The sequence below is a fragment of the Loxodonta africana genome, chromosome 7 (genome assembly GCF_030014295.1).
Source record: "Loxodonta africana isolate mLoxAfr1 chromosome 7, mLoxAfr1.hap2, whole genome shotgun sequence".
Lineage (NCBI taxonomy): Eukaryota > Metazoa > Chordata > Mammalia > Proboscidea > Elephantidae > Loxodonta > Loxodonta africana.
The window spans coordinates 8,296,534-8,321,706 of record NC_087348.1 but is presented as its reverse complement, the minus strand read 5'-3'; the positions used below and the strand labels follow the sequence as shown (position 1 = coordinate 8,321,706).

Below are 25,173 nucleotides of genomic sequence, written 5' to 3'. Positions count from 1 at the left end.
ACCTGGGCCCACCCGCAGTCGGTTCCTAGTACCCCGCAGCTTCCGTATTGAGGCGGGGATAGCGGCAGACGGACGGCTGCCACGACCAATAGGAGCTCTTAAGGGAGCCGCCGGGAGATGCGGAGACGTGATTGGACGCCGGATGAACGGAGGCGATGCTTGGACTCCCGCTGGCGCCGGAGCCAGGATAGGGCTTGATGTCAAAGCCTCGCCTGCCCGCAGAGGCCCCGCCCCTTCCACAGAAGCCCCTCCCCTCCAGCAGAAGCCCCGCCCCCGTCGTGCTGGCCCGCGCGCCAGCAGGATTGAATTGCAGTGTTGGAGGCGTCGGGGTTTCCCGGCTCAGCACATTCCCTCTCACCCCGCGGCCAACCCGATATTAATAGGTCTGCCTCGTCTAGGTCCAGCTGGCTTGCAGCCCTTTCGTATGCTCGGGTATCTCTCCCTCCATCACCCCAGAAAACACTCAAAACAACTCGGCGCCCCGGTGTTTCTCTGACATGGGGAGAGGGCTCCCAGTTTGCCACTCCGCGCGGCGCTGGAAGAGGGTCGGCGGAGGCCCCAAGGGACGCCTCTAGAGCGGTCTGCATGCAGCCTCTAGGATTGTCGTCACCTCCACTGTGCAGATGTGGAAACTCAGAATTCTAAGGCCTGTGGCTTTCCTAAAGCCACACGGCGCCCAAGGGGCGGAGCCGAGATGCCGGGTCCACCAAGACCCACCCCAGCGCCCCCCGATTCCGCAGCGCCAGCGTAGCCTCTGGCCTGGTCCAGACCCGAGAACTCTCGCCCTCAGCCGGCCCCTCCCTCCTCCCCATATTTAGCGCGAACCCGATCCCGGGCTGGGCCAGGCCCTATTTAACGCGGCCCCCGCGTCGGGGAGCGCGCGGAGCGGAGCGGAGCGGAGCCAGGAGCCCGAGGGCGATGATGATGGTTATGCAGCCCGAGGGCCTGGGGGCCGTGGGGGGGCCCTTCGCTGGCGGCGGGAGCCATGAGTACATGGAACAAGAGGAGGAGTGGGACCGCGACCTGCTGCTGGACCCGGCCTGGGAGAAGCAGCAGCGGAAAGTGAGTGCTTGCCCATTTCTTGACGGCAAAACTGAGACCCGAGCGGCTGGGTAGCTTATCCGCAGCATCCCAGCAGGTCAGGGACAGAGCCTGTCTTTAACCCAAAGTGCCCAGAGCCCGGGCTCTGCCCACCAGCCCCTCAGCAGTCTCCCGGGCTGGAAGAGACCGCTAGGAGCTCTTCTGAGGGGTTTGGAGGGACAAGCAGAGTTTCTGAGCCAGGGTTCATTCTCCGGAGCCCACTGCCTCCTTTCTGCTGGGGAAAATGGGTTGGGCAAAGCCCAGGGGATCCAAGTTTGGAGGTTAAGGAAGAAGAATCTCCTTCTCCCCACATCCTAAGGGCTCTGGTTAAATATACCCAGGCCCCACCCTAAGGGCTTGTGGCCAGGCAGCTACTGCAATTTGGGAATGTTGGTGGGGGGACCATCTCAGGTCCCACCCCACCCTCTCCTCTGTACTTTTTCTAGCGTAGGGTCCGTAGTCACCTTACCCCAATTGCCAGATGAGGAAACTGAGGCCCCAAAAGGGGTAAAGTTAAGCCTCAAATCATACTGTCAGAACACAACCTAAGGATCTTTGCCCCTCGCCCCACCCCCGCTCTTTCCCAAGCTACCCCTCCCCCCCAGGGGCCCTAAGTCTGCTGAAAAGGCCACAAGGTTGGGGAGGAGGGAACCCTGGGTCCACTTACGCAGTAACCTGATTCTCCAGCCAGATGGACACTATGCTGAGGCAGCACCTTGGGGGAGAGAGACAGGGGCACATGGGCGCTGCCCCGGCCCAGCCTTGTAGGGCATTGGGACCCCGCCACCTCCCTAGGCTATTTTCACTCCCAGGCTCTCCCAAGTGGAGGGGGCAGGACCCCTGGGTTCCTAAAAGAGAAAATGAGCTGGGCTGGAGTGAGAAAAGTCTGAGGAATGTCAGGCAGGGGTAGGAGGGTCGACTGGAGCTTGGACTACGTGCCAATAATGCGCGACCAGGAAAGGGCAGGCATCGGAGGTACCTGGTGGAACTGGCAGAATCTGAGAATCCTGGAATTTCAAATCAGAGCATTTCTCCTGGGCTAGATGACAAGAGATGACCCTAGGAACTGAGAGGCCCAGGCGACCCAGCTGGGGTGCCCTGAGTGACACCTCCCCCCAGGCTCCTTCAGCACCTGTCTCCAAGCACGTCTGTGGTCCCTGGCTGTCTGTGGTCCCTGGGTTCGCCAGTCTCCTGGTGATGTCATCCCCGCCTGGAGCTCCAGCTGCCACCTGTTCTGAACAACCCCTCCTCCTGCCCCCCTCCCCACTGCCCAGGTCTCTCTGCATGCCCCTCTGATAACACATGCCCGTCTGTGATTTGCCTTTGTCAATTAACACATCAGGAGCATCCTTCCAACCCAACTTACACCAGCCCCCTCCTCCGTTTATTCTACAGCCACAGGGCTAGATGCTGCATAATCCATTGGTGTCCCCTGTGGTTGGGTATCCGGTCGTTTCTTTGTCGTCCAACGCTTTTTATTACAAAGTAATAAACATCCCTGTGCTCAGCTTCAGTCCCACTCCCTCCCTGCTTCTCTGTGCTCCCTCTCTCGCCAGTGACTCCTCCATCCCAGGGCTTCACACAACCTTGGAGCCCTCCCGCCTCCTTCCACCCGATGCCTGAGTCCTCTTCACTCAACTTCATTCAGAAACATTAATTGAATGAAGTGTCTTAAGGAGGTCCAACTATAGGCGTGTAGCTATGATGCTAGAAGCTATACCACTGATATTTCAAATACCAGCAGGGTCATCCATGGTGGACAGGTTTCAGTGGAGCTTCCGGACTAAGACAGGCTAGGAAGAAGGACCTGGTGATCTGCTTCCAAAGAAAATTAGCCAGGGAAAGCCTTGTGGATAATAGGCAAACATTTTCCGATAGAGTGCTGGAAGATGAGCCTCTCAGGTCGGAAGGCACTTACACAGTGGCTGCAACAGTGGGCTCAGACATACCTACTATTGTGAGGATAAGAAGGCCTGGTGGTGCAGTGGTTAAGTGTTCAGCTGCTAATGAGAAGGTCAGCGGTGTGAACCCCCAGCTGCTTCACAGGAGAAAGATGTGGCAGTGTGCTCCTGTAAAGGTTACAGCCGTGGAGAACCTGTGGGGCAGTTCTGCTCTGTCCTGTAGGATTGCTATGAGTTGAAATTGACTCCGTGGCAATGGGTTTGGTGATTGTGAGGGTGGCACAGGACCAGGCAACATTTTGTTCTGTTATACATAAGGTCACTATGAGTCAGAGCTAACTCAACGGCACCTAACAACAACTATAGGTGCCAAGCGCGGTTTTAGGGGCTGGGGACACAGTAAGGAATGAAATAAAGTCCCTGTTGAGGCAGGGACAATTGTTTCTCTCATCCACCTGGTCCTGACTTGTTTGTCCCTCTCTCTGACACCCTTCTGCTCTCTCCCTGGTCCCAGTCACTGCCTCCTTATTCTCCCATCTCCTCCGCCAAGGTATCTTGTCTCCAGTCTGTCCGGAGTGAGCTTTCTAAAACACAGCTCTGCCCGCCTCCCTCCTCTGCCCAAAAGGTTTCCTGACTCCCCGTTGCCGTCAGGATCAAGTTCAAGCTCCCTGGCTTAGCACCCAAGATAGTGCATGACCTGGCGCCTGCCGCGCGTCCGGCCTGCCTCTCACTGCTTACGCCTGGACACCCCCAGCTTCATTCCAGCAGTATTGTGGTCCCACAGTCACAGCAGCTGTTTCTAACCCCCGCAGCTGCCCCTGTCTAGGATGCCCTTCCCTGCCTTCCTCGGCTTGAATAACTCATGCTCTTCCACCACAGCTCTGAGCAGACATTAGCCTTCCCTATGGGGTCCCACCTGATTGGGAGGACCCCTCCCCTAGACTCCCCAACTTGTCTCCCCAGCATTTCTCAGGCCACCGTGCCCCTTTGACTGTGATCCCCTTTAGGAGAGGGACCATGGCATTTAAGTGTCACGTGTGTCAAATGAAAGGACACCTCCCTCAGGCTCGTGGAGTCTCCTTGCTGCCCCAGGAGTCCCCACCAAGCCCCCACCCAGACCTGCCTTTCCCCCTGCCTGAGCCACACCCAGATCATCCCAGATTCCAGAGTTGGAAGGGCCTGCAGAGAATCCAACCTCCTTCTCCTGTGCTTGCATCCCAGCACCCACTTACATACCTCCAGTGACAGGAAGCTCACTCTCTTACCTTACCAATGACAGCCCTGCAAGCATTTGAAGCGTCGTCTTCCATATCCAGCAACCAGGGGTCCTGGAAAGCTGGTCTGAGGAAGGGAAGCTGGTTGAGGGGGAGGTCCCAAATGACTTCCAGGGCCACCTCTCAGGAGTTTCTGCTTTGTGGTGGGGAGTGCTCAGAATTCTAGAATCCTGCCAGGTCAGAGGAAGAAGGACCTGAGACATCGTGAAGTCTGACCCCTTAATTGTACAAATGGGGAAACTGAGCCCCAGACAGGGCAAAGGCCTGACCCCAGGACTCGAAGAGTGAGTAGCTCAGCTGGAAATGGAGCCCCACCGTGCCCCCCAAGGATTCTAATAGCTGATGGCAGATTTCTGGGCCAGAAGGCTTGGTGTCGTTAGGTGCTGTTGAGTTGGTTCTGACTCACAGTGACCCTAGGTACAACAGAATGAAACACTGCCTGGTCCTGCACCGTCCTTACACTCATTGCTATGTTTAAACCCATTGTTGTAGCCACTGTGTCAGTCCATCTCATTGAGATCTTCCTCTTCTAACTCCACTTTGAGGAAGCAGCTCTTCCCCAGTCATATTTTGCGTGCTTTTCAATCTGAGGGGCTCGTTTTCTGGCACCGTATCAGACAGTGTTCTACTGCTATCCATAAGGTTTTCACTGGCCAACTTTTTCAGAAGTAGATCATCAGGTCCTTCTTGGTAGGTTCATGGAAACTGGACTCCAGGTCATCCCCATCTCCAGAACACAAAGAGCCATCTACCCACCTCCCATCCCAGATGGAGGCTGGAGCTGAGGGCTTAGGGAGGGCAGTTGTCTTCAGAAACCAAGTCAGGTTTGGCCTGAGCCCCCAGCTGATGCTCCATAGCCTGGGAACACTCAGAAATCTAGGGTCTACTTGGAAGCTGACTCAGAGCAAGCAGCCCTGGGAGCTTGGCGGGCCGAGATGCTAATAACGCAGGCACGCAGTCCCTCAGGCAAAATGCTCAGGACGGAATGCTTCAACCCAGAATTCTTCCCACTTTGGATAGGCAGAATCACCCTGCACTGGCCCCTGCGTCCAGGGAGTCCCCCGCTTCAGAGTGTCTGCTTTGACATTTCTAAGTTTCCCTCCCATGCTTGGGGCCAGCCAAGGCTGGACTGCTGTCCAGGTGGGGCACACCAAGTCCAAACTGGGGCCTGTGTGGCCCTGGGCCCCATTTCTACCCTTCCAGGAGAACTAAGTCTCAGAGACAGAAAAAGACTGGCCCAGGATGCACAGCAAGTCAGTGGCTGAGCAGGGACTTGAATCCAGGACCTTGGGCTCAGAGACTGACCCTGACCAAGGAGCCAGGACTGTGCCTCACAGCCCCCAGACCCAGACCTTGGGTCTGAGCGCTGCCCTCTGCCCCCAGACCTTCACTGCCTGGTGCAACTCACACCTGCGAAAGGCGGGCACCCAGATCGAGAACATCGAGGAGGACTTCCGCAATGGCCTCAAGCTCATGCTTCTCCTGGAAGTCATTTCAGGTGAGGGCTGTGAGGCGGTGCACAGGGACCCCAGGGCCCAGGAGAAGCCAGAGAGCTGGGGAAGTAATGGCAGCCGAGTGCTGGAGGGGACTGGGTGGGGTGGGGGAGTTTTCGGACATGATCCTCAGCTACGTTTGGTGATCTCTGATGTGACCTCTCCTTTCTCTTACACCCAGGAGAGAGGCTGCCTAGGCCAGACAAAGGCAAGATGCGCTTCCACAAAATTGCCAATGTCAACAAGGCTCTGGACTTCATTGCCAGCAAGGGGGTGAAGCTGGTGTCCATCGGTGCTGAAGGTGAGGCAGCAGGAGGGGCCCTGGGTGGGGCCGAGGGGCATCCCTGACTCCAGCAAGTCACCTCTGTGAGCCTCAGTTTCCTCATCTCAACAGTGGGAATAATCGTCCCTCCCAGGAGGGACCGGAAAGGGCAGATATGCCGTGTGCCAGATCAGGGATAGGGACAAGAGCCAGAGGGCAGAGCAGTGGGGCAGAGAGCAGGGGCCCTGAATGCCAGGCAACCTGTCCTGCCACCATCCTGCAGAGATCGTCGACGGGAACCTGAAGATGACCCTGGGCATGATATGGACCATCATCCTCCGCTTCGCCATCCAGGATATCTCTGTGGAGGGTGAGTGGCGGGGAAGGCGGTGGGAGGGGGCTGGCCCAGACCCTCCCCGTCTAATACCTCCAACCTCATTCCCATCCAGAAACCTCGGCCAAGGAAGGCTTGCTCTTGTGGTGCCAGCGGAAGACAGCCCCGTACCGTAACGTCAACGTGCAGAACTTCCACACCAGGTCTGTCGGCTGGTCAGCAGGTGCTCTCAGGGCCTCTCCTGGGCACCAGGCACAGAGAGGAGCCAGACACAGGCCCTGCCTTCAAGGCCCCAGCCAGTGGGGGACACAGAGCTGACCCCTGTCATGAGCCACAGGGCAGGGAGAGGCCTCAGCCAAGTTCCTAGGACAGTGCCCAAAAATTGGAGACGCTGAGTCAATGCTTGTCGAATTCAGTAGAATTGACTCTAGGAGGGAGGGGGAGACTTCCTGGAGGAGGGGGCATTTGAGACATCCTTGGAAGGGCATTCCCATCAGAGGGAAACTTGTGAGCAAAGGCCTGGAGGCCAGAAACATCTAGTAATTGGTCTGGCCTAAGCATAGGGCATGTAAAGGTATTGTGATGACCTCGAGGAGATGGTTGCAGTCTGGTAATGAAAGGTCTCAAACGCCAGGCTAAGGACTCAGTACTTTACTGTAAAAGCAATAGGGAGCCATGAAAGGGTTGAGAGGGAAGGAAGTGGCCAGAAAAGTAGGTAGGCATTGATGGGCAGCCCCCCATTTTACGGATGAGGCTATCCTGATGGAGGTGCTCTTGGGCTGAGGATTGGGTAGGGCCTCCACTTGAACCCAGATCTGAACCATCCCCTTTTCTCTGAGCAGCTGGAAGGATGGCCTGGCCCTCTGTGCTCTCATCCACCGCCACCGCCCTGACCTCATCGACTATGCCAAACTACGCAAGGCAAGTAGGCCTCTGCTGCCCCCAGTCCTGACTCTCCAATCTCTGTCTTCAGCTGACCTTTCACCTCTCCTGCCTCACACCCACCTAGGATGACCCCATTGGCAACCTGAACACCGCCTTCGAGGTGGCAGAGAAATACCTGGACATCCCCAAGATGTTGGATGCGGAAGGTGAGTGAGCCTAGCCCAGGCAAGGACGCCACTTACCAATCAGCAGGGTCCAACCTCCACACCTTGGCCCTGCTCCTCCTCCTCCTCCCAGAATGCTTTGCCCCCCCCACTCCACTCCCTGGTCAGAATCTTTCCTCCAGGAATCCTCTGTCCTACCCTACTGCCCTTTCCACCCAATGGAACCAGTCCTCCTGTCTCTTCCCTTGTGTAATGGCTCCACCCTCTGCCTCACATCCCAGTTACTTGGTGTCTTAGTTATCTAGTGCTGCTATAACAGAAATATCACAAGTGGGTGGCATTAACAAACAAAAATTTATTTTCTCACAGTTTGGGAGGCTAGAAGTCTGAACTCAGAGCGCTGGCTCTAGGGGAAGCCTTTCTCTCTCTGTTGGCTCTGAAAGAAGGTCCTTGTCTCTTTGTGCTCCTGGGTGATTTTCATGTGGCTTGGCATCTCTCTTCCCTCACCTCTGCTTCTTCTCTTCCTTGCCTAACCTGCTTCTTTTATATCTCAAAAGAGATTGACTCAAGACACACCCTACACTGTCTCATTAACATAACAAAGAAAACCCATTCTCAACTGTGATTATAACCAAAGGTATCAAAACCCTCCAAACCATTGCCATGGAGTCAATTCCAACTCATAGCGACACTATAGGACAGAGTAGAACTTCCCCATAGGGTTTCCAAGGAGTGGCTGGTGGATTCAAACTGCCGACCTTTTGGTTAGCAGCCGAGCTCTTAACCACTGTGCCACCAGGGTTTCCAACCAAAGGTACAGAGGTTAGCATTTACAACAAAAATTTGTGGGGGACACAGTTCAATCCATAACACCTGGGTTACCTGGGAGCGTGTGGGTTCCCCAAGACTGGGAGCTCCTCTTGGCAGCTCCTGCTTCTGGTTCATGTCCCTGGTTCCTGTGCCCAACTAGGTGTTCAGTCAATTGAAGCAGCAAACATTTTCTGAGCACCTACTGTTTGTGGCACCCTGGATGTGTGAGATGGATGAGAACTTTTTCTGGCCCTTAAGGAGCTTATGGACTTGGGAAAAAGACAGATAGGCAGATGGAGTTATGGGCTGGTGCCTCATGAGGGCTGCAGTGTCTGTTCACCCACCCACTCCTCATGCAGAAGGGAAGGCTGCTGGGCCATGGGGTGATCAGAGAGGACTTCAGGGAAGAGGAAGATGCTGGGTTTGGAGAAGCTGGTGGCTGGTGGCCATGACTAGATGTCTCCACTCCCTCCCATTCCAAGGGAAATCTCTGCCTGGGAGGGGGCTTGAGCCCTTTCCCCACCACTGGCTTTGGCCAGTAAACACCTCCCTGCCCTCCCCCAGACATCGTGAACACCCCAAAACCAGATGAGAAGGCCATCATGACCTATGTTTCCTGCTTCTACCACGCCTTTGCTGGGGCTGAGCAGGTAAGGAGGCCGCAGTGCTGAGGCCTGGGCAGGGCCCTCACCTCACAGCATCCTAAGGTGCAGAGGTGCCAGGCCTCATGGGGTGAGGGGAGTGCCACTGTCCTCGGACACACTTGGTCCTTAAGGAGCTCAGGAGCTGCTGCCTGTGGCTGGGAAGCCCTCCTCCAAGAGGTGTGCCCTGTCCGCCCCTGGTTTGCACTAGCACAGGCTTTAGGAGCTTTACAGAGAGAAGCTGGGTGAGGGGGCCTAGGGTGGTTTGTTTCAATGCCAGCCCTCTGCCCTCCACCACCACAGGCTGAGACAGCTGCCAACAGGATCTGTAAGGTGCTGGCTGTGAACCAGGAGAACGAGAAGCTGATGGAGGAGTACGAGAAGCTGGCCAGTGAGGTGAGGCTTTGTCCAGAGAGGGTGCCCAGGGCTCTCCCCATCCGAGCCCACTGGCCCTCCCCAAGCCCGGGCCTTCAGAGCCACCCTGTCCTCATAGCAGCCTTGGCCTCTCCCCAGCCTCCTCCTGTCCATCCCCACCTGTCTCCTGTCCTTCTCCCTACCCAAGCTCCTGGTCCTTCCCTGATCCGCCCATTCACTCACTCATTTATTCATCCATTCGTTCATATTCAGGTGTCAAATTGCCCTTTGCTCTGTGCAACCTAGACTGGGCACTGAACACAGAAATGAAACACCTACTCCACCCCCTCACTGGGGGGACCCCATTCCGAAAGTCATCCCCACCCTGCTTGAGGCCCGCCTTCTGGCTGCAGCCTGGGTGTGGGTGGAGAGGGGTAGATGAGGAGGGTAGGTCTGCTCACAGCTTTCCTCTCTGCCCGGCCCTGGCAGCTGCTGGAGTGGATCCGCCGCACAGTACCGTGGCTAGAGAACCGCACGGGTGAGCCCAACATGAGTGCCATGCAGCGCAAGCTGGAGGACTTTCGGGACTACCGGCGCCTGCACAAGCCACCCCGCGTGCAGGAGAAGTGCCAGCTGGAGATCAACTTCAACACGCTGCAGACCAAGCTGCGGCTGAGCCATCGGCCTGCTTTCATGCCTTCTGAGGGCAAGCTGGTCTCGGTGAGCCAGGCCAAGACTGGGGCTAGCCCCAGTTCTGCCCACATCCCCCTGGGCAACCTTGGGCTCTGTATCCCCATCTGTACAATGGGTGAACAGTGATGAAGAGCACCTCTGCCTGTCCCACAGGACATCGCTAATGCGTGGCGGGGGCTGGAGCAGGCGGAGAAGGGCTACGAGGACTGGCTGCTCTCAGAGATCCGGCGCCTGCAGCGGCTCCAGCACCTGGCTGAGAAGTTCCAGCAGAAGGCCTCCCTGCATGAAGCCTGGACCCGGGGTAGGAACACCTCGTGGGCTCTGCCCTGCCTGGAGTGGGGCCTGGTAGACATGCACAGGACAGGGCCAGGTGCACAGCAGGGAAGTTGCAGACCCGATTTCTAGTCCCAATGCTCACCCTGACTTGCTGTGCAAGCTTGGACAAATCACTGCCCCTCTCTGGACCATAGTTTCTTCATTTGTAAATTCAGGCTCCTAAACTTCCATCTGGCTCTGGCCTTCCATGGGTCTACTCTGATTAATTTGTCACTTAATATTTTACTTGTATGTGTAGCGGGTATACAAAGGTAATGAATGGTTCACCAATCCTAATATCACTGTATCACTCAAGGTATATTGATGCTAAAGTATCGTATGAGTCAAATACATCACTTTGTGTATGAAACATTCATGCTATACTCCACCAAGGATTTTAGTCCTACAAATTAACAGTCCAGCCTAAAAATGATGAACACTAATAATGGATTACGGGCATAATGAATAACAACGGTTTGATATAATAAAAATTCTTTAAATGGTTAAACGGGGTTTATGGAAGCCTCAGTTACCTGCTCTGCAAAATACAAAGGCACTCAATAAGTGGTCGCTGCAGTCATTAGGCATAATTATGGTAATTATCATTCACAAAGCACTTTTACACTCATTGTTCATTTATCTAACAAATATATATCCAAAGTCTACCAAGTGCCATGCACTAGGGATACAGAACAAAGGAGACCTGGTCAGGGGCTCATGGGCTCACAGAGAAGTTAAGAGGTAGTTTGCGATCAGATAAATCCACAACAGTACCGAGGACCACTCCGGACGGTGAAGGGTCAGGGGACTCTGTCTTCACTTAGGGGCCATGCCCTGAGACAGCAGCGTCAGTGAAGTTTATCAAAGCAAACCTTTAGGATGAGGTGGGCAGGTGTGAGCCGCATTTCGGAGATGAGGACTCCTTGCAGTCACACGGCCCGCCTGAACCCCGGCTCCTACCGCAGCTGTCGCTGGGTGACCGGAGCGGGCTTCTCTCCGAGCAGGGAAGGAGGACATGCTGAGCCAGCACGACTACGAGTCTGCGTCACTGCAGGACGTGCGGGCACTGCTGCGGCGCCACGAGGCCTTTGAGAGCGACCTAGCTGCGCACCAGGACCGCGTGGAGCACATAGCAGCGCTGGCCCAGGAGCTCAAGTAGGCGTGGCCCGCCCCGGTGACACCGCCCCCGCCTGGCTCCGCCCCCCGAGGTCGAGCACCGGTCCGCTCCCCTGGCCCTCGGCATCTTGCTTTGTTCTTCCCAGCTCACTGGTACCCATGTCCTCTGCCACCCCCACTCACTCCGCCCTCCTCCCATAGCCCCGCCCCTATCACCAGACGCCACTTTGCTGTCTACCTTCTTCACTACCGGCGCTCGACCTGGCCTGCCCCTTAACCTGGCTGCTCCCAAACCCTCCCCATCAGCCCTGAACTCGCCACCCCCTCCTGTAGCCCCGCCCCCTTCTCACATAACTCCGCCCCGGAGCTCCAGGCCCCGCCCTTCCATCCACGCTCCTCTAGGGACTGGAGCTCAGATGTCTCCTTCCCCCAGGAATGCGCCGGGACCCCTCCCTTCTAGGAAAGCCCTCCCCACCTCACTTGTCCTGGCTCCCTCGAGCCTCCACCACCAGCCGCTGCACGAGTTCTAAACCCGGGAGGGCAGTCGAGAGGACACCTGGGCCGGGGTCTGGCCCCACACTCGCCCCTGTTCCCTCCCCCAGCGAGCTGGACTACCACGAGGCGGCCTCGGTGAACAGCCGCTGCCAGGCCATCTGCGACCAGTGGGACAACCTGGGCACGCTGACCCAGAAGAGGCGTGACGCGCTAGAGGTGGGGCTGGGGACCAGGGAGCTGGGGGTGGGAGGTGAGAGGTGAGAGGCCGCCGGCTGCGCAGGCCGCTGACCCGGCCTCCCCGTGGCCCCCAGCGGATGGAGAAGCTCCTGGAGACCATTGACCAGCTGCAGCTGGAGTTTGCGCGGCGAGCAGCGCCCTTTAACAATTGGCTGGACGGCGCGGTGGAGGACCTGCAGGACGTGTGGCTGGTGCACTCGGTGGAGGAGACCCAGGTGGGGGCCGGCCAGACCTGACCCTCGCCTGGCCTGGGCTCCGGGTGTGTGGGGCCTGGACCGGAAGATGGACGCCTGGCCACTCCTTTGGGGTTCCTGGGGAGTGGGGGAGGGAGGAAAACCCCAGTCCCCGACCCCGCCTGGGACCTGCTGCCCTTTGTTGCCTGTGCAGGGTGGGGGGCGCTGGCTGATGCTGCCTGTCTGCGCCCCCAGAGCCTCCTGACAGCGCACGAGCAGTTCAAGGCAACGTTGCCTGAGGCTGACCGCGAGCGGGGCGCCATTCTGGGCATCCAGGGCGAGATCCAGAAGATCTGCCAAACCTATGGGCTGCGGACCATCACCACCAACCCCTACATCAACCTCAGCCCACAGGACATCAACAACAAGTGGGACACGGTCTGTGCTGCCTGTGGCCTTTCTCTGACCCCTCCCCCCAAGCATTCTAACCACCTGGACACCTCAGGTGTCTGATGACATGGAGACTAGAGTCCCCCTTCAGATCTGGGATCTGCCACTGACACCACACACACACAAAAAAAAGAGCACTGGATAAATTCTTTGCTTGTCTTGGCCTCATTTCCTGTCAGGATGGATGTGTGTGGACAACCTTTATAAAACTTGTAATAGTTTATAAATGATATCATTGGTCCCATTTTACAGATGAAGACTGAGGCCTAGGGAGGATGAGTGGCTTGCCCAAAGTCACATAGCCCAGACAAGTTGGCTCATGGCAGCAGGGGCTGGGATTCGAGGGGCTGGCCCCCAGAGCTGCCCCTGGCACAGCCACCTCTTCTCAGGTCCGAAAGCTGGTGCCCAGTCGTGACCAGACGCTGCAGGAGGAGCTGGCACGGCAGCAGATGAACGAGAGGCTCCGGCGACAGTTTGCGGCGCAGGCCAATGCTGTTGGGCCCTGGATCCAGGGGAAGGTGGAGGTAAGGACTCGGATGGTGGGCCCAACCTGGTGGGGTGGGGAGTTGGGAGCCCTCATCCTGCCTGGGCACCACTGCAAGAGGTGGGGTGGCTGGTGGCAAGGCTGGTGGGCAGGGGCTGCCTGCACCCCAGGCTACTAGGTTCCCACTGCAGCCTGGGTCCCCCTGCAGGAGGTTGGGCGGCTGGCAGCGGGGATGGTGGGCTCCCTGGAGGAGCAGATGGCTGGGCTGCGGCAGCAGGAGCAGAACATAATCAACTACAAAAGCAACATCGACCGGCTGGAGGGCGACCACCAGCTGCTGCAGGAGAGCCTGGTGTTTGACAACAAGCACACCGTCTACAGCATGGAGGTGCGATCACACGCACTCTGGAGAGGAGGGAGTGGCACTAGCTGGGGAAGCCTGGGACCATCTCAGCTGGAGCTTGTCTGCCTTGGGTGGGTCCCCAGTTCAGTTCAGCCAGGATGCTGGTGGACCCAGAAGGATCCTGAGACCCAGAGAAAAGTGACCTAGTAGGAATAGTGAGTCACAGAGCATCTAAAGCCAGAACAGGTTTGGCTGTAACAGAAGGGCCGCTGGGGGTCACTTGAGTGGACCCTCCAGAGTACAGATGGGGACGGAGGCCCAGAGAGGGGGAGGACTTGTCTGGGGTCACATGGTGGGTTGGGAGTGGGGCTGGAGCTACTGGCCTGGCACTGGCCACCCACTGACTGGCCTCTCCTCTCTCCCAGCACATCCGTGTGGGCTGGGAGCAGCTGCTGACTACCATCGCCCGCACCATCAACGAGGTGGAGAACCAGGTTCTGACCCGAGATGCCAAAGGTCTGAGCCAGGAGCAGCTCAACGAGTTCCGGGCATCCTTCAACCACTTTGACCGGGTCAGCAGGGGCCCAGTCCCATGGGGTGCTAGGCCTGGGGGCTAGTGGGGCTTGGGGACTATGCCTGATACCCCCTCGCCACCTGCAGAAACGGAATGGGATGATGGAGCCTGACGACTTCCGAGCTTGCCTCATCTCCATGGGCTACGACTTGGTGAGTGTCCCCGAGCCCTCCCGGGTGGGTGTCCCACCTGGGCTGCTCTCCTTACTCATCACCTACTGTGTGCCTCCCACCTTCGCATACATGATTCTCGCTAATCCTCATCATGCCTGATGGAGCGAGAATTACCCCATTTTACACAAAACCTACTGACCTGTTGCCATCAAGTCACAGGGGCTATCAAAGGCTCAGAAAGTTAGTAAGCTAACTTTCTCAAAGACACACAGGATTTTCACTCAGGTCTGTGTGACTCTAAAGTTGGAGCTTGCAACATTTTACTACAGGGAGGGTCTGTGTAGCCCCAGAAAAAGCACCCAGGACCAACAAACAGGAGGGGGCACTGTTGTGGGCAGGAAGCCGATTTCAAATTTCAGCCTAGCAGGAAGACTTCCAGGAGCCGTGGTGGCGCAGTGGTTAAGAGCCCAGCTGCTAACCAAAAAGTCAGCAGTTAGAATCCACCAGCCGCTCCTTGGAAACCCTATGGGACAGTTCTACCCTGTCCCGTAGGGTTGCTATGAGTCAGAATCGACTCAACAGCAATAGGTAGGAAGACTTCCTGAAGCCAGAGCTGACCGAGGCGACAGGAGGCTGTCTCTGGAGGAAGGGAGCTCATGTCACTGGGGCGGTGCAAGGCAAGGCTGACCACCCCCAGAAGGGGGCACTGGGAGCCCTCCTGGGTTTAGCACCCATGGGTGCAGTGCCCGGCCTCTGTCCCTACAGGGGGAAGTGGAGTTTGCCCGCATCATGACCATGGTGGACCCCAACGCAGCTGGGGTCGTGACCTTCCAGGCCTTCATCGACTTCATGACCCGAGAGACCGCCGAGACCGACACGGCTGAGCAGGTGGTGGCCTCCTTCAAGATCCTGGCCGGAGACAAGGTGAGCCCCAGGCGGTGAGGGGGGTCACGGGCAGGGGCAGGGCGTGGGATGCTCACCTGAGTGCCCTCCCCTCCCCAGAGCTACATCACTGCAGAGGAGCTGCGGCGGGAGCTCCCAGCCGAGCAGGCCGAGTACTGCATCCGCCGCATGGCACCCTACAAGGGGACCGGGGCTCCAGTGGGAGCCCTGGACTACGTGGCCTTCTCCAGTGCCCTCTATGGGGAGAGTGACCTCTGACCTCCACCCCAAGGTTCTCAAAGCAAGGCGGAGAGGGGGTGCTTCCCATGGCTGACTCCTCCCTTCCCTTGGAGCAGGAGCCTCAGAGAATGTGTTTCTGAATAAAGATCCCCACCTCGGGTTGCTCCCTGTCCCCTTTTGGCTCCTGAAGGAGAAGCTGGGCCTCAGGCTCCTGGGCAAGACCAGCTGCCCCACCCTGACCTCCAGGGGTCCTCATTGTGCCCCTTTGCCCTCAGAGACAGCGTTCACACCACACACGGGGACCAAGACACCTCTTTATTGCTGTTAGGAAAGGGTAGTTGCAACTATTTCTGTAGACGTGGAAGGGGACACTGCCCTAATCCAAAGGGGACCAGAAAACACCTAGCATTAGATGGAGGAAAGCTGGGCAGGAAGCCAGAGCCTGCTGGGGACAGAGCGGCTCTGATACCAGAACCCTTTCTCCCTGCCTGCTCCTCATCCGAGTCCAGGATTCTCGCCCCAGCTTCAGCTGCCAGATAACATCCTTCACCCCAAGATCCTCCTCCCTACCACAATTCAACAAAGACGCAGTTGGGGACTCTGAGTGGGGCAGGTGGAGGGAAGGGGCTGTGCCCCCAGTGCCCTCTGCTCACCCCAAGGTACCCGGTGCCTGTCCCTCAGCCAGCTGTGCCTCCTGGGGAGGGGCCTGGCCATGCAGGTCAAGCTGAGGAAGAGGTTGCTCTGGTCAGCACCAGGTCTTGAGCTGGTGGCACCTTAGTCCACTACCGCCGAGCTGGCCATGGTGTTCACACCACAGGCCCCAGACCCACGATGCAGGTAGTAGTAACCCTGGGAGAGAGAAGTTGGTGAGGGTGTGAGGGCAGGATGGGACCAGGGACCAAGGGCAGGAAGGGGGCCATGGGGCCAAGGGCCGAGGGTAGGAAGGGGGCCATGGGGCCAGGGGCTGAGGGCAGGAAGGGGGCCATGGGGCCAAGGGCTGAGGGTAGGAAGGGGGCCATGGGGCCAGGGACCAAGGGCAGGAAGGGGGCCAAGGGCCAAAGGTAGGAAGGGGGCCATGGGGCCAGGGGCTGAGGGCAGGAAGGGGACCAGGGGGCTGGGGCCGAGGGCAGGAAAGGGGCCACGGGGCCTAGGGCTAAGGGTAAGAAGGCGGCCATGGGGCCAGGGGCTGAGGGCAGGATGGGGACTTCAGGCAGAATGGAGGCCAAGTCAAGGGCAACACAGGGGTCAAGGGCAGAACAGGGATTGCAGGACCAGGGGCCAAGGGCAGGACAGGGGCTGAGAGCAGGATGGGGACCACAGGGCCAGGAGCTGAAGGCAGAATGGGGGCTGCAAGGCTGAGGATAGGATAGGGACCAAGGGCAGAATGGGGCTGCAGTACCTAGAACAGAATGGGGGTCATGGGGTCAAGGGCAGAATGGAGGCTGCAGGGCCAGAGGTCAAGGTCAGAATGGGAGCCAGGAGCCCAGTGACAGTACAAGGGCTGAGAACAGGATGGGACCTCACCTCCTCGCCCCAGTCAGTGCCCCAGCTGTTCTTGATGGCCCAGAAGGGGACGTCAGATCCTGGGGAGCAGTGTGAACGCAGAGTCAGGGGCCTCCAACTCTCCAGACAGGCCCCAAGCACTTTGTACCCTTCAACTACGTGCTGTGGGCCTACTGTGTCCCAGGCACTAGGAAAAAAACAAAAAGCAAGACACACCCCTACCACCCTCCTGGAGACGTGATACAGCTATTGGTCTAGAATAGCTCAACCTCCCCAGCCTCTGCTTTCCCACCCAGAGAGGATGGATGGTTCTGGCCTAGCTCGCAGCCCGAGGCCGGGGTAAGGACAGGGTTTCTAGGCAGTCCTGGGATTTCCCCGCCTATGGCCTGGGCTGGCTGGGCAGAGGCGGTCAGCGGAACTCACGGTTGCCATAGCCCACAATCAGCACAGCATGGTCGATGAGCCAAGGGCTGCAGAGGGGCCGGAGAGGGTGGGCGATCCCATGGCGGTAGAACTGGGGGGAAATAAGGAGTAGGAGACCAACCCCAAGGAGAAAGGAGGAGCCAGCAGCAAGAGACAGTATGGACGCAGCAGGGCTGGTGCCTCACCTGCATGCCAAAGGCATTGATGGCGACGGAGATTGGGCCATTCTTGGCCAGCCAGGCCGCCAGCTCTGAGACGAGAGGGGCAGCGTCAGTGGGCGCCTGGGCCCCCGCCCCCGCCCTGTGCTCACCATGCCCCTCACTCACTGTACTCGTTCTGGCTCAGCTCCACTGAGTCGTTGATGTAGACCTTGGCCTTCTCTGCAGAGAAGCTGCAGGCCTGCAGGTGGCCGTGGTAGCTATAGTCTTCCTCTGTCTCTAGCCCTCCTGGGAAGTGATGGGGGTGAGGCAGGTGGAGAAAAGGTGGACCCCATCTGCTATTCCCTAGCCTTCTCTGAGCCAAGTGCTGTGCTAAACCGCTCACGCACGTGGCCTCATGTTCCTCAGCACCCCTCCGAGACTTTGTTCTAGGAATAAGATACCTTAGACTCAGAGGAGCAGTAACTAGCGAGAAAAGTGGCAGAGATAGAGCCCAGCTCTCAACGTCTGATTCATGGCTGAGGGCTCAGCACAGGGTTCCTGTGGCTCTTAACCTTGGCTTGCTTGTCCCTGCCTGTCCACTCTCAATTCCTGCCAGGCTCCTGGGCCAGTGTTTGCACAGTCACCTCAATCCCTTACCCCTTCATCCTTCTGCCATTGCAGCCCACCTATAAACTGGATTGCCAGTTTGGGTCAATCACTCTTCTCAGGGGTGAGGTGTGTTGGGTACCTGGTGTAGCAGCGTTATACAAACACAGACCTCCAAGCAGCGGAAACACTAAAAACCCCTGTTCACCAAACCCTGCTATGTACCAAAAACTTCATATATGTATCTCTTCATTATGATACTCAAAGCAATCCTATGAAAGAGGCAGGCTGAGCCCCATTTCACAGATGAGGCAACTGAGGCTCTAAGAGGGCTGACTAGCCTAAGGTCTTTGGCCAATAAGGGTCAGCATGAAGACTTGAATGCAGTTCTGTGCGACTCCCAAGCTCACGTCTCTCCCTCAAACTGACTTCCTACAGAGAGAGAAGCGGCACCTGCTGGCCCCCCGCAACCCCGTCAGTACGTACCCAGAGTCTTTATGGCTGAGTAGGCGTTGGAAGGCACGCCACCCATGCAGGCCTTGTCCACCTTGTCACAATCCAAGAGCTCTAGGAGACAGAAGGCTGGTCCCGAGGAGCCCTCTGGAGGGGCTGGGCTGGGGACGGGGGCAGAGCAGGATGCTCACCCTGCTCGGAGAGGGAAAGCAGGGTCCCCCGGTTCAGGAACCACTGGCCCTCCACGTTGCCTGTCACTGAGAAGGCCCAGCAGGAACCACACATGCCCTGTAAGGGACAGCAGGATCAGGGCTGGGCCCCTCCCCAACCCCCGTGTGGCACACACATTCCACCCTCATCTCCTAGAGCCAACCTGGTCCTTGACTTTGGTGACAGCTCCCTTTGTCCTCCAGTCCCAGTCAGGAGGCACAGGGCCCTTGGGGGCCTTGCCTAGGCGCATCTTCTGGCCGGGGTCCTCTCTTAGGAGGGGATTCAGGTAGATGGTGCGGAACTCCTCCTCTGTAAGCAATGGGCGGGAGGGGGCGGGGGGCAGGGGGCAGAATTCTAACCCAGCCCTGACCAGGGGCCTTGGGAGCAGGCCATCTCTTCCAGGTCCGTGAGGGCTTTGGCCATCACCCCTACCTGTTAGGTCGCTGAACTTGGTGATTCCATACTGAGCTGTACCTTGGTCCAGGGCCTGGAGCTTCTGCGCGCGTATCATGTTATTGGCAAAGACGGACATGCGCCACTTGGTTTCTGAGAACAAGGAGCACGAGGGGAGAAGCTGGGACTCCAGGAAGATCATAAAAGGAGGGGCGCTTGCAGCTAACAGGCAGGGGTTTCCCTGGGGAGCATGGGCACTCTGAATCAGGCCAGAAGCTCTTTTCAAGGACCGAACCCTGGGCCAGGGTGGAGTGCCAGACCTGCAAATGATGGAGTGGAAGGTATGGTCAACTTGTGGGGACATGAAAGTTGTAACCAAGGTGGGTATCAAAGGGCAGGTGTCAGAGATATCATTAGACAGGAGAGTGGGGAGAAAGGCCGAGGTGCTGGGAGGGCGGGGGTCTCTGCCCCATCGCACTCTACCCAGAATGATGAAGGCTCATGGTTTCTGACCAGGAAGGTCATGGGAGAACAGGCCAGGTGCTGGAGGTGGCTGCATGGTCCTGGGAGGCTGAACAAGAACTCAGGAACTTAGAGGTCCCTGCAACGGTGCTCTGCCTCTTGTGTCCTTCCCCTCCCCCAACACCAAGGTGCCAAGTTGAGGGGAGGGCCCTGATCTGACTGCAACAGGCACAGCCAAGGCTGGGTCCTCACCCTCCTTCGTCTCATACGTCCGGTTATAAGTGGTGACAAAGTTCTTGAAGATAGAAGCCATCTTCCCGGAAAAATCCTAGAAAACCAGAAGGGTTTATAGAAGGAGTCCCAGGGGACCAGAGAGCTCCAATCCAGGGTGAGGGGAGAGAAGGGGCATGAGGCAGCAGCCAGCTCCCCGGACAGATACAGACTCCTCACCTGGGGCTGGGGATCCTTGTTCAACAGTGGAAGGATGGAATTCAGGGTCTCGTTGGTGTACTCTGGATGGGGGTGGAACAGAGAAGACATCAAGGCTGAGCCTGAGGGAGGCCTGATCTGGGCTATCCCAGCATCCGTGGGCTATCCCAGCACCTGCAACCTTGGTATCCACTGGGCCGCAGTCCCGCCTCAGCAGCATGTGTTTGCCTAACTCATCCAGGACCTCGAAACTGCAGAGCTGCAAGGAGAGGAGGAAGCCTGTGTGGGGGCTGGGACCAGGGCTGAGTCTGGGTAAGGCGGAGATGGAGGCCCCTCCCATGAGGACTGCCCCCAAAGCAATCAACCCCACAGTGGACAGTGGGCCTGCCCTACCCCAACACCTACCCTCTCTCCCCCATCCCTCTCGCGGAGCATCTTGGCCTCCGCCCTCAGGCCTGGGAAATAACTCTTCCGAAGCAGTCTGTCCGGATGGGGCGGTGCTGACCAGACCTGTCACCCCAGGGTGGCCTGACTCGGCCTAGGTGGGGAATCGCGGGAGGCCAGCACTCACCAGAGTTTTCTTGGACAGAGGGAGCCGGCACACCGTGAGGTCATTGCAGGGCGGCTCCTCCAAGGTCGCCTCCAGGGAATACAGCGACCCCCTACCCGCCTGTATGGAGGAGCGGGTGAGGTGGGCACAGCCCCGTCTTCGTGGGCCCCCAGCCCCACCCCGACCCCCTTCCCCTTCCCAGTCATCTCGGAGCCACCCCGGATCCTCCGAGTTCAGGCCACCGTCCCCCTCCCGGGACCCCGGAGGCCCGGCCCGGCGCGTCTCACCCGGCGGACTCGCCCGCGGACGGCCCCCAGCGCGGCCTGCGTCCCCGCCGCCCGGCCGCGGTTGTACATCCTCAGGGCGAAGCGGGCCGGCTTCAGCAGCTCCGGGGACGGTGGCTCCCAAGCCGGCGCAGGGGCGGCGGCGGCGCCTGGGAGCAGCCCCAGCAGCGACAACAGCTGCAACCAGGGCGCCATAGCGAGGGCGAAGGGGCGGCCGGGATGCACGGACCGACGGACGCACGGTCCAACCGACCGGGCGGGGCGGTCCGCGAGGCCTGCGTCCTTCCCGCGACCCGTGGACGCCGGCCTGGGGCGCCTGCGCGCTCGGGTGTTTACCCGAAGCACGTGGGACGAGGCACGTGGGGCGCGCGCGTCTGCGAGCAGGCCGGCATCCCCTCCCCCGACCCCCCTGGGACTGGCACCGCGAGACAGCTGTGCAGGCTGCTACAGCTCTAGTCTGCGGACAGATGGCCTGAGTCCCCATCTTGGACTAATGCGCTTATGTCTTGGAGCTGCGCTTTGGGGAAAGGGGGATAAAAATAACGTTTATTGCATGTTTATTGTATGTTAGACATTACATGCCACCTCTCTTTAATTGTCATAGCAATCCTATGAAGCAGGTGTTATCTTGCCCATGTTAGAGATGAAATGAAGTGGCTTGCCAAACAGCTGAGAAGCAGTAGAGATGGCCTTGAACCCAGGCAGTTGGCTCCAGAACCCGAGTTCGCAGCCCAGTCACCTTTTCGCGCTCCCAGTTCACATCAGCGAAATGGCAGATAATATTACCCATGTTGGCAGCATCTTGGGCTGTTGTGAGGATCAAACGCAATCATGCAAGCATTTGGTAACCACTCAAGGAATGTGCGCAAGGCTGGGACTGCTTTTGTCCCCTGGAGCACTCCCCTGCTCTGTTCCAGGGCCTAGCAGGGAGAGTGACTGACAACGTACTGCGTTTCTCGGAGTTCTCTAGTGGAGAGACAGATGAGAATTTTGCTGCAAGGTGTTTCCACCCGGGAGAGGGAAAGCGGGAAGAGAGCCTGGGAGAATTGGGGTAAATCATGGCGGAGGGGCAGGGGTTGGTGTGGAGGGTGCTTATTGTTGTCTTGTGCCCCTGAGTTGATCTGGACTCATGGCGACCCCGTGTGTTACAGAGTAGAACTACTCCTTAGGGTTTTGTTGGCTGTAACCTTTAGGGATGCAGATATCCAGGTCCGTCTTCCGCAGTACCACTGGGTGTGTTCAAACCACCAACCTTTAGGTTACTAGCTGAGCACAAACCATTTGCAAGACACAGGGACCTCGTGGAGCATGCAGAGGACTGATTAATTAAAGATCATAGTCCAAAGTTGGCTTTTTACAGTAGCAGGGGTCTAGAGGGGTTCAGTGGCTTTCTGCCCATCCGGAAATTAGTGCTGGAGCCAGAAGGGTGCCAGTTTAGGGCTCCTGGTGGTAAGTCCAGCAGATGGTGACCCCTTTCTTCTGTGTTCTCCCCTGTTTTAAGCCCCTGGGCTCCCCCCTGTTTTAAGCCCCTGGGCTCCCCATGTTTGTCTCAGTTCTTACCGCAAGCCACTTACACTTATCCCTCTGTCCTCAAAACTCACCCCAGACGTGCTGCCATCAAGTCGATTCCAACTCATAGCAACCCTATAGGACTGAGTAGAACCACCTCATAGGGTTTCCAAGGAGCAGCTGGTGGATTCAAACTGCTGACCTTTTGGTTAGCAGCTGAGCTCTTAACCACTGTGCCACCAGGGCTCCTCAAAAGCTCAAGATCTCACCAAAACCAAAAACCAAACTATTTGCCATTGAGTCAATTTGACTCTATAGGACAGGATAGGACTGGCCCATGGGATTTCCAAAGCTTTCTTTTTTTTTTTTTTTAATTTTATTGTGCTTTAGGTGAAAAATTTACAGCGCAAATTAGTTTCTCATTCAAAAATCTGTACACAAATTGTGACATTCGTTGCAATCCCCGCAATGTATCAGTCAACGCTCTCCGCCTTTCTGTCCGTGGTTTCCTGTGTCCGTTTGTCCAGTTTTCCTGTCCCTTCATGTCTTCTCGGCTTTGCTTTTGGGCAGATGTTGCCCATTTGGTCTCATATACTTGACTGAACTAAGAAGCACGTTTCTCACAAGTGTTACTGTTTTACAGTCCTGCCTAATCTTTGGCTAAAAGGTGGACTTCAGGAGTGGCTTCAGTTTGAGTTAGCAGGGAGTCCGGGGGCCATAGGCACAGGGCTTCCTCCAGCCTCTGTCAGACCAGTAAGTCTGGTCTTTTTTTGTGAATTTGAATTTTGTTCTGCATTTTTTTCCCCACTCTCTCTGGGATCCTCTACTGCAATCCCTGTCAGAGCATTCAGGGGTGGTAGCTGGGCACAGTTTAGTTCTTCTGGGCTCAGGCGGGTGGAGGCTGTGGTTTCTGTGGTTGATGTGGTCCATTAGTCCTTCGGATTAATATTTTCCTGTGTCTTTCATCCTCATTTGCTCCAGACGGGATGGGACCAATAGATGTGTCTTAGATGGCTGCTTGCAAGCTTTTAAGACACTGGACGCTACTCACTGAAATAGGATGTAGAAAATTTTCTTTATGAACTATGTTATGCCAACTGACCTAGAAGTCCACCAAGACTATGGTCTCCAGCCCTCAGCCCCAGTAACTCGGTCCCTCAAGGTGTTTGGATGTGTCTAGGAAGCTTCCATGACTTTGGTCTGGTCAGGTTGTGCTGACTTCCCCTATATTGTGTGTTGTCTTTCCCTTCACCAAAGTTAACACTTATCTACTATCTAGTTAGTGATTTCTCCTCGCTCGTAACCACCTAAGATTGTTTTTTTTTTTCTGTGCATAAACCTTTCCCATGGTGGCACAGTGGTTAAGAGCTATGTCTGCTAACCAAAAGGTCAGCAGTTCGAATCCACCAGGCGCTCCTTGGAAACTTTATAGAGCAGTTCTACTCTGTCCTATAGGGTCCCTATGAGTCAGAATCGACTCGACAGCAACAGGTTTGGTTTGGTTTGGTTTTTAAACCTTTTCTTGAGTTTTTATAATAGTGGTCTCATACAGTATTTGTCCTTTTATGTTTGACTTATTTCGCCCAGCATAAAGCCCTCCAGATTCACCCATGTAGTGAGACATTTCAGAGATTCATCATTGTTCTTTACCATTGTGTAGTATTCCATTGTATGTACATACCGGTCTGTTTATCCGTTCATCTGTTGATGCGAACTTAGGTTGTTTCTATCTTTTTGCTTTTGTGAATAATGCTGCAGTGAATATGCGTGTGCATATGTCTATTCATGTGACGGCTCTTATTTCTCTAGGATATATTCCTAGGAGTGGGATTGCTGGATCATATGTGGTATTTCTATTTCTAGCTTTTTTTTTTTAATAATTTTTATTGTGCTTTAAGTGAAAGTTACAAATCAAGTCAGTCTGTCACATATAAGCTTATACAGGCCTTACTATACTCCCATTTACTCTCCCCCTAATGAGTCAGCCCGCTCCCTTCTTCCAGTCTCTCCTTTCGTGACCGTTTTGCCAGTTTCTAACCCTCTCTACCTTCCCATCTCCTCTCCAGACAGGAGATGCCAATACAGCCTCAAGTGTCCACCTGATACAAGTAGCTCACTCTTCATCAGCATCTCTCTCCAACCCATTGTCCAGTCCCTTCCGTGTCTGATGAGTAGTCTTCAGGAATGGTTCCTGTCCTGGGCCAACAGAAGGTTTGGGGACCATGACTGCCAGGATTCTTCTTATTTCTAGCTTTTTAAGGAGGCGCCATATCTTTTTCCATAGTGGTTGTACCGTTTTACATTCCCACAAGGAGTCCATAAGAGCTCCAATCTCCCCGCAACCTCTCCAACATTTGATATTTTCTTTTTTTTATTAGTGCCAGTAATGTCGGGGTGAGATGGTATCTCATTGTAGTTTTGATTTACATTTCTCTAATGGCTAATGATCGTGAGCATTTCATCATGTGTCTGTTAGACGCCTGAATGTCTTCTTTGGTGAAGTGTCTGTTCATATCCTTGGCCCATTTTTTAATTAGATTATTTGTCTTTTTGTTGTTGAGGTGTTAAAATGTTTTATAGGTTTTAGAGAACAGATCCTTGTCACATATGTCACAGCCCAAATTTTTTTCCCAGCCTGTAGCTTTTCTTTTTACTCTTTCGGTGAAGTCTTTTGGTGAGCATAAGTGTTTATCAAGTGTTTATCTTCAGGTGTTCGTGCATTGTAATGGTTTGTACTGTATTTATGCCATGTATTAGGGCCCCTAGTCTTATCCCTACTTTTTCTTCATGATCTTTATCATTTTGAGTATTATATTTAGGTCTTTGATCCGTTCTGAATTAGTTTTCGTGTCTCGTGTGAGGTGCGGGTCCTGTTTTATTTTTCACAGATGGGGATTC

General features: G+C 56.2%; 2 protein-coding genes across 4 annotated transcripts; one reads left to right on the top strand and one right to left on the bottom strand.

The window, feature by feature from the left end:
* Positions 1-918: 918 nt before the first annotated feature.
* ACTN3 (actinin alpha 3) lies at positions 919-15,573 on the top strand. Of its 3 annotated transcripts, none has more exons than XM_064287738.1 (21): positions 919-1,062; positions 5,639-5,753; positions 5,930-6,049; positions 6,294-6,380; positions 6,460-6,547; positions 7,187-7,265; positions 7,354-7,435; positions 8,768-8,853; positions 9,148-9,240; positions 9,688-9,918; positions 10,045-10,192; positions 11,211-11,361; positions 11,925-12,033; positions 12,129-12,269; positions 12,483-12,665; positions 13,067-13,201; positions 13,370-13,549; positions 13,930-14,076; positions 14,165-14,230; positions 14,957-15,115; positions 15,194-15,573. In XM_064287738.1, exons 1-21 carry the CDS (start codon positions 919-921, stop codon positions 15,350-15,352), a joined length of 2,703 nt encoding a protein of 900 aa, XP_064143808.1. In that variant the 3' UTR covers positions 15,353-15,573. The 3 variants fall into 3 exon arrangements, with proteins under 3 accessions (XP_064143808.1, XP_064143809.1, XP_064143810.1); XM_064287739.1 differs by having other exon boundaries at positions 934-1,062; positions 14,165-14,254; XM_064287740.1 differs by lacking the exons at positions 5,639-5,753; positions 5,930-6,049; positions 6,294-6,380; ... (2 more) ...; positions 7,354-7,435; positions 8,768-8,853 and having other exon boundaries at positions 934-1,062; positions 14,165-14,254.
* A 36-nt stretch (positions 15,574-15,609) lies between these two features.
* CTSF (cathepsin F) lies at positions 15,610-21,006 on the bottom strand. Its single transcript, XM_010599017.3, has 14 exons — positions 20,770-21,006; positions 20,504-20,602; positions 20,107-20,191; positions 19,954-20,015; positions 19,756-19,831; positions 19,081-19,194; positions 18,812-18,957; positions 18,630-18,726; positions 18,472-18,552; positions 17,566-17,685; positions 17,425-17,489; positions 17,240-17,330; positions 16,838-16,896; positions 15,610-16,162 (listed from the first exon to the last, which is right to left on the bottom strand). The coding sequence occupies exons 1-14, from the start codon at positions 20,959-20,961 to the stop codon at positions 16,088-16,090; spliced, it is 1,362 nt and encodes a 453-aa protein (XP_010597319.2). The 5' UTR covers positions 20,962-21,006; the 3' UTR covers positions 15,610-16,087.
* Positions 21,007-25,173: the final 4,167 nt, after the last annotated feature.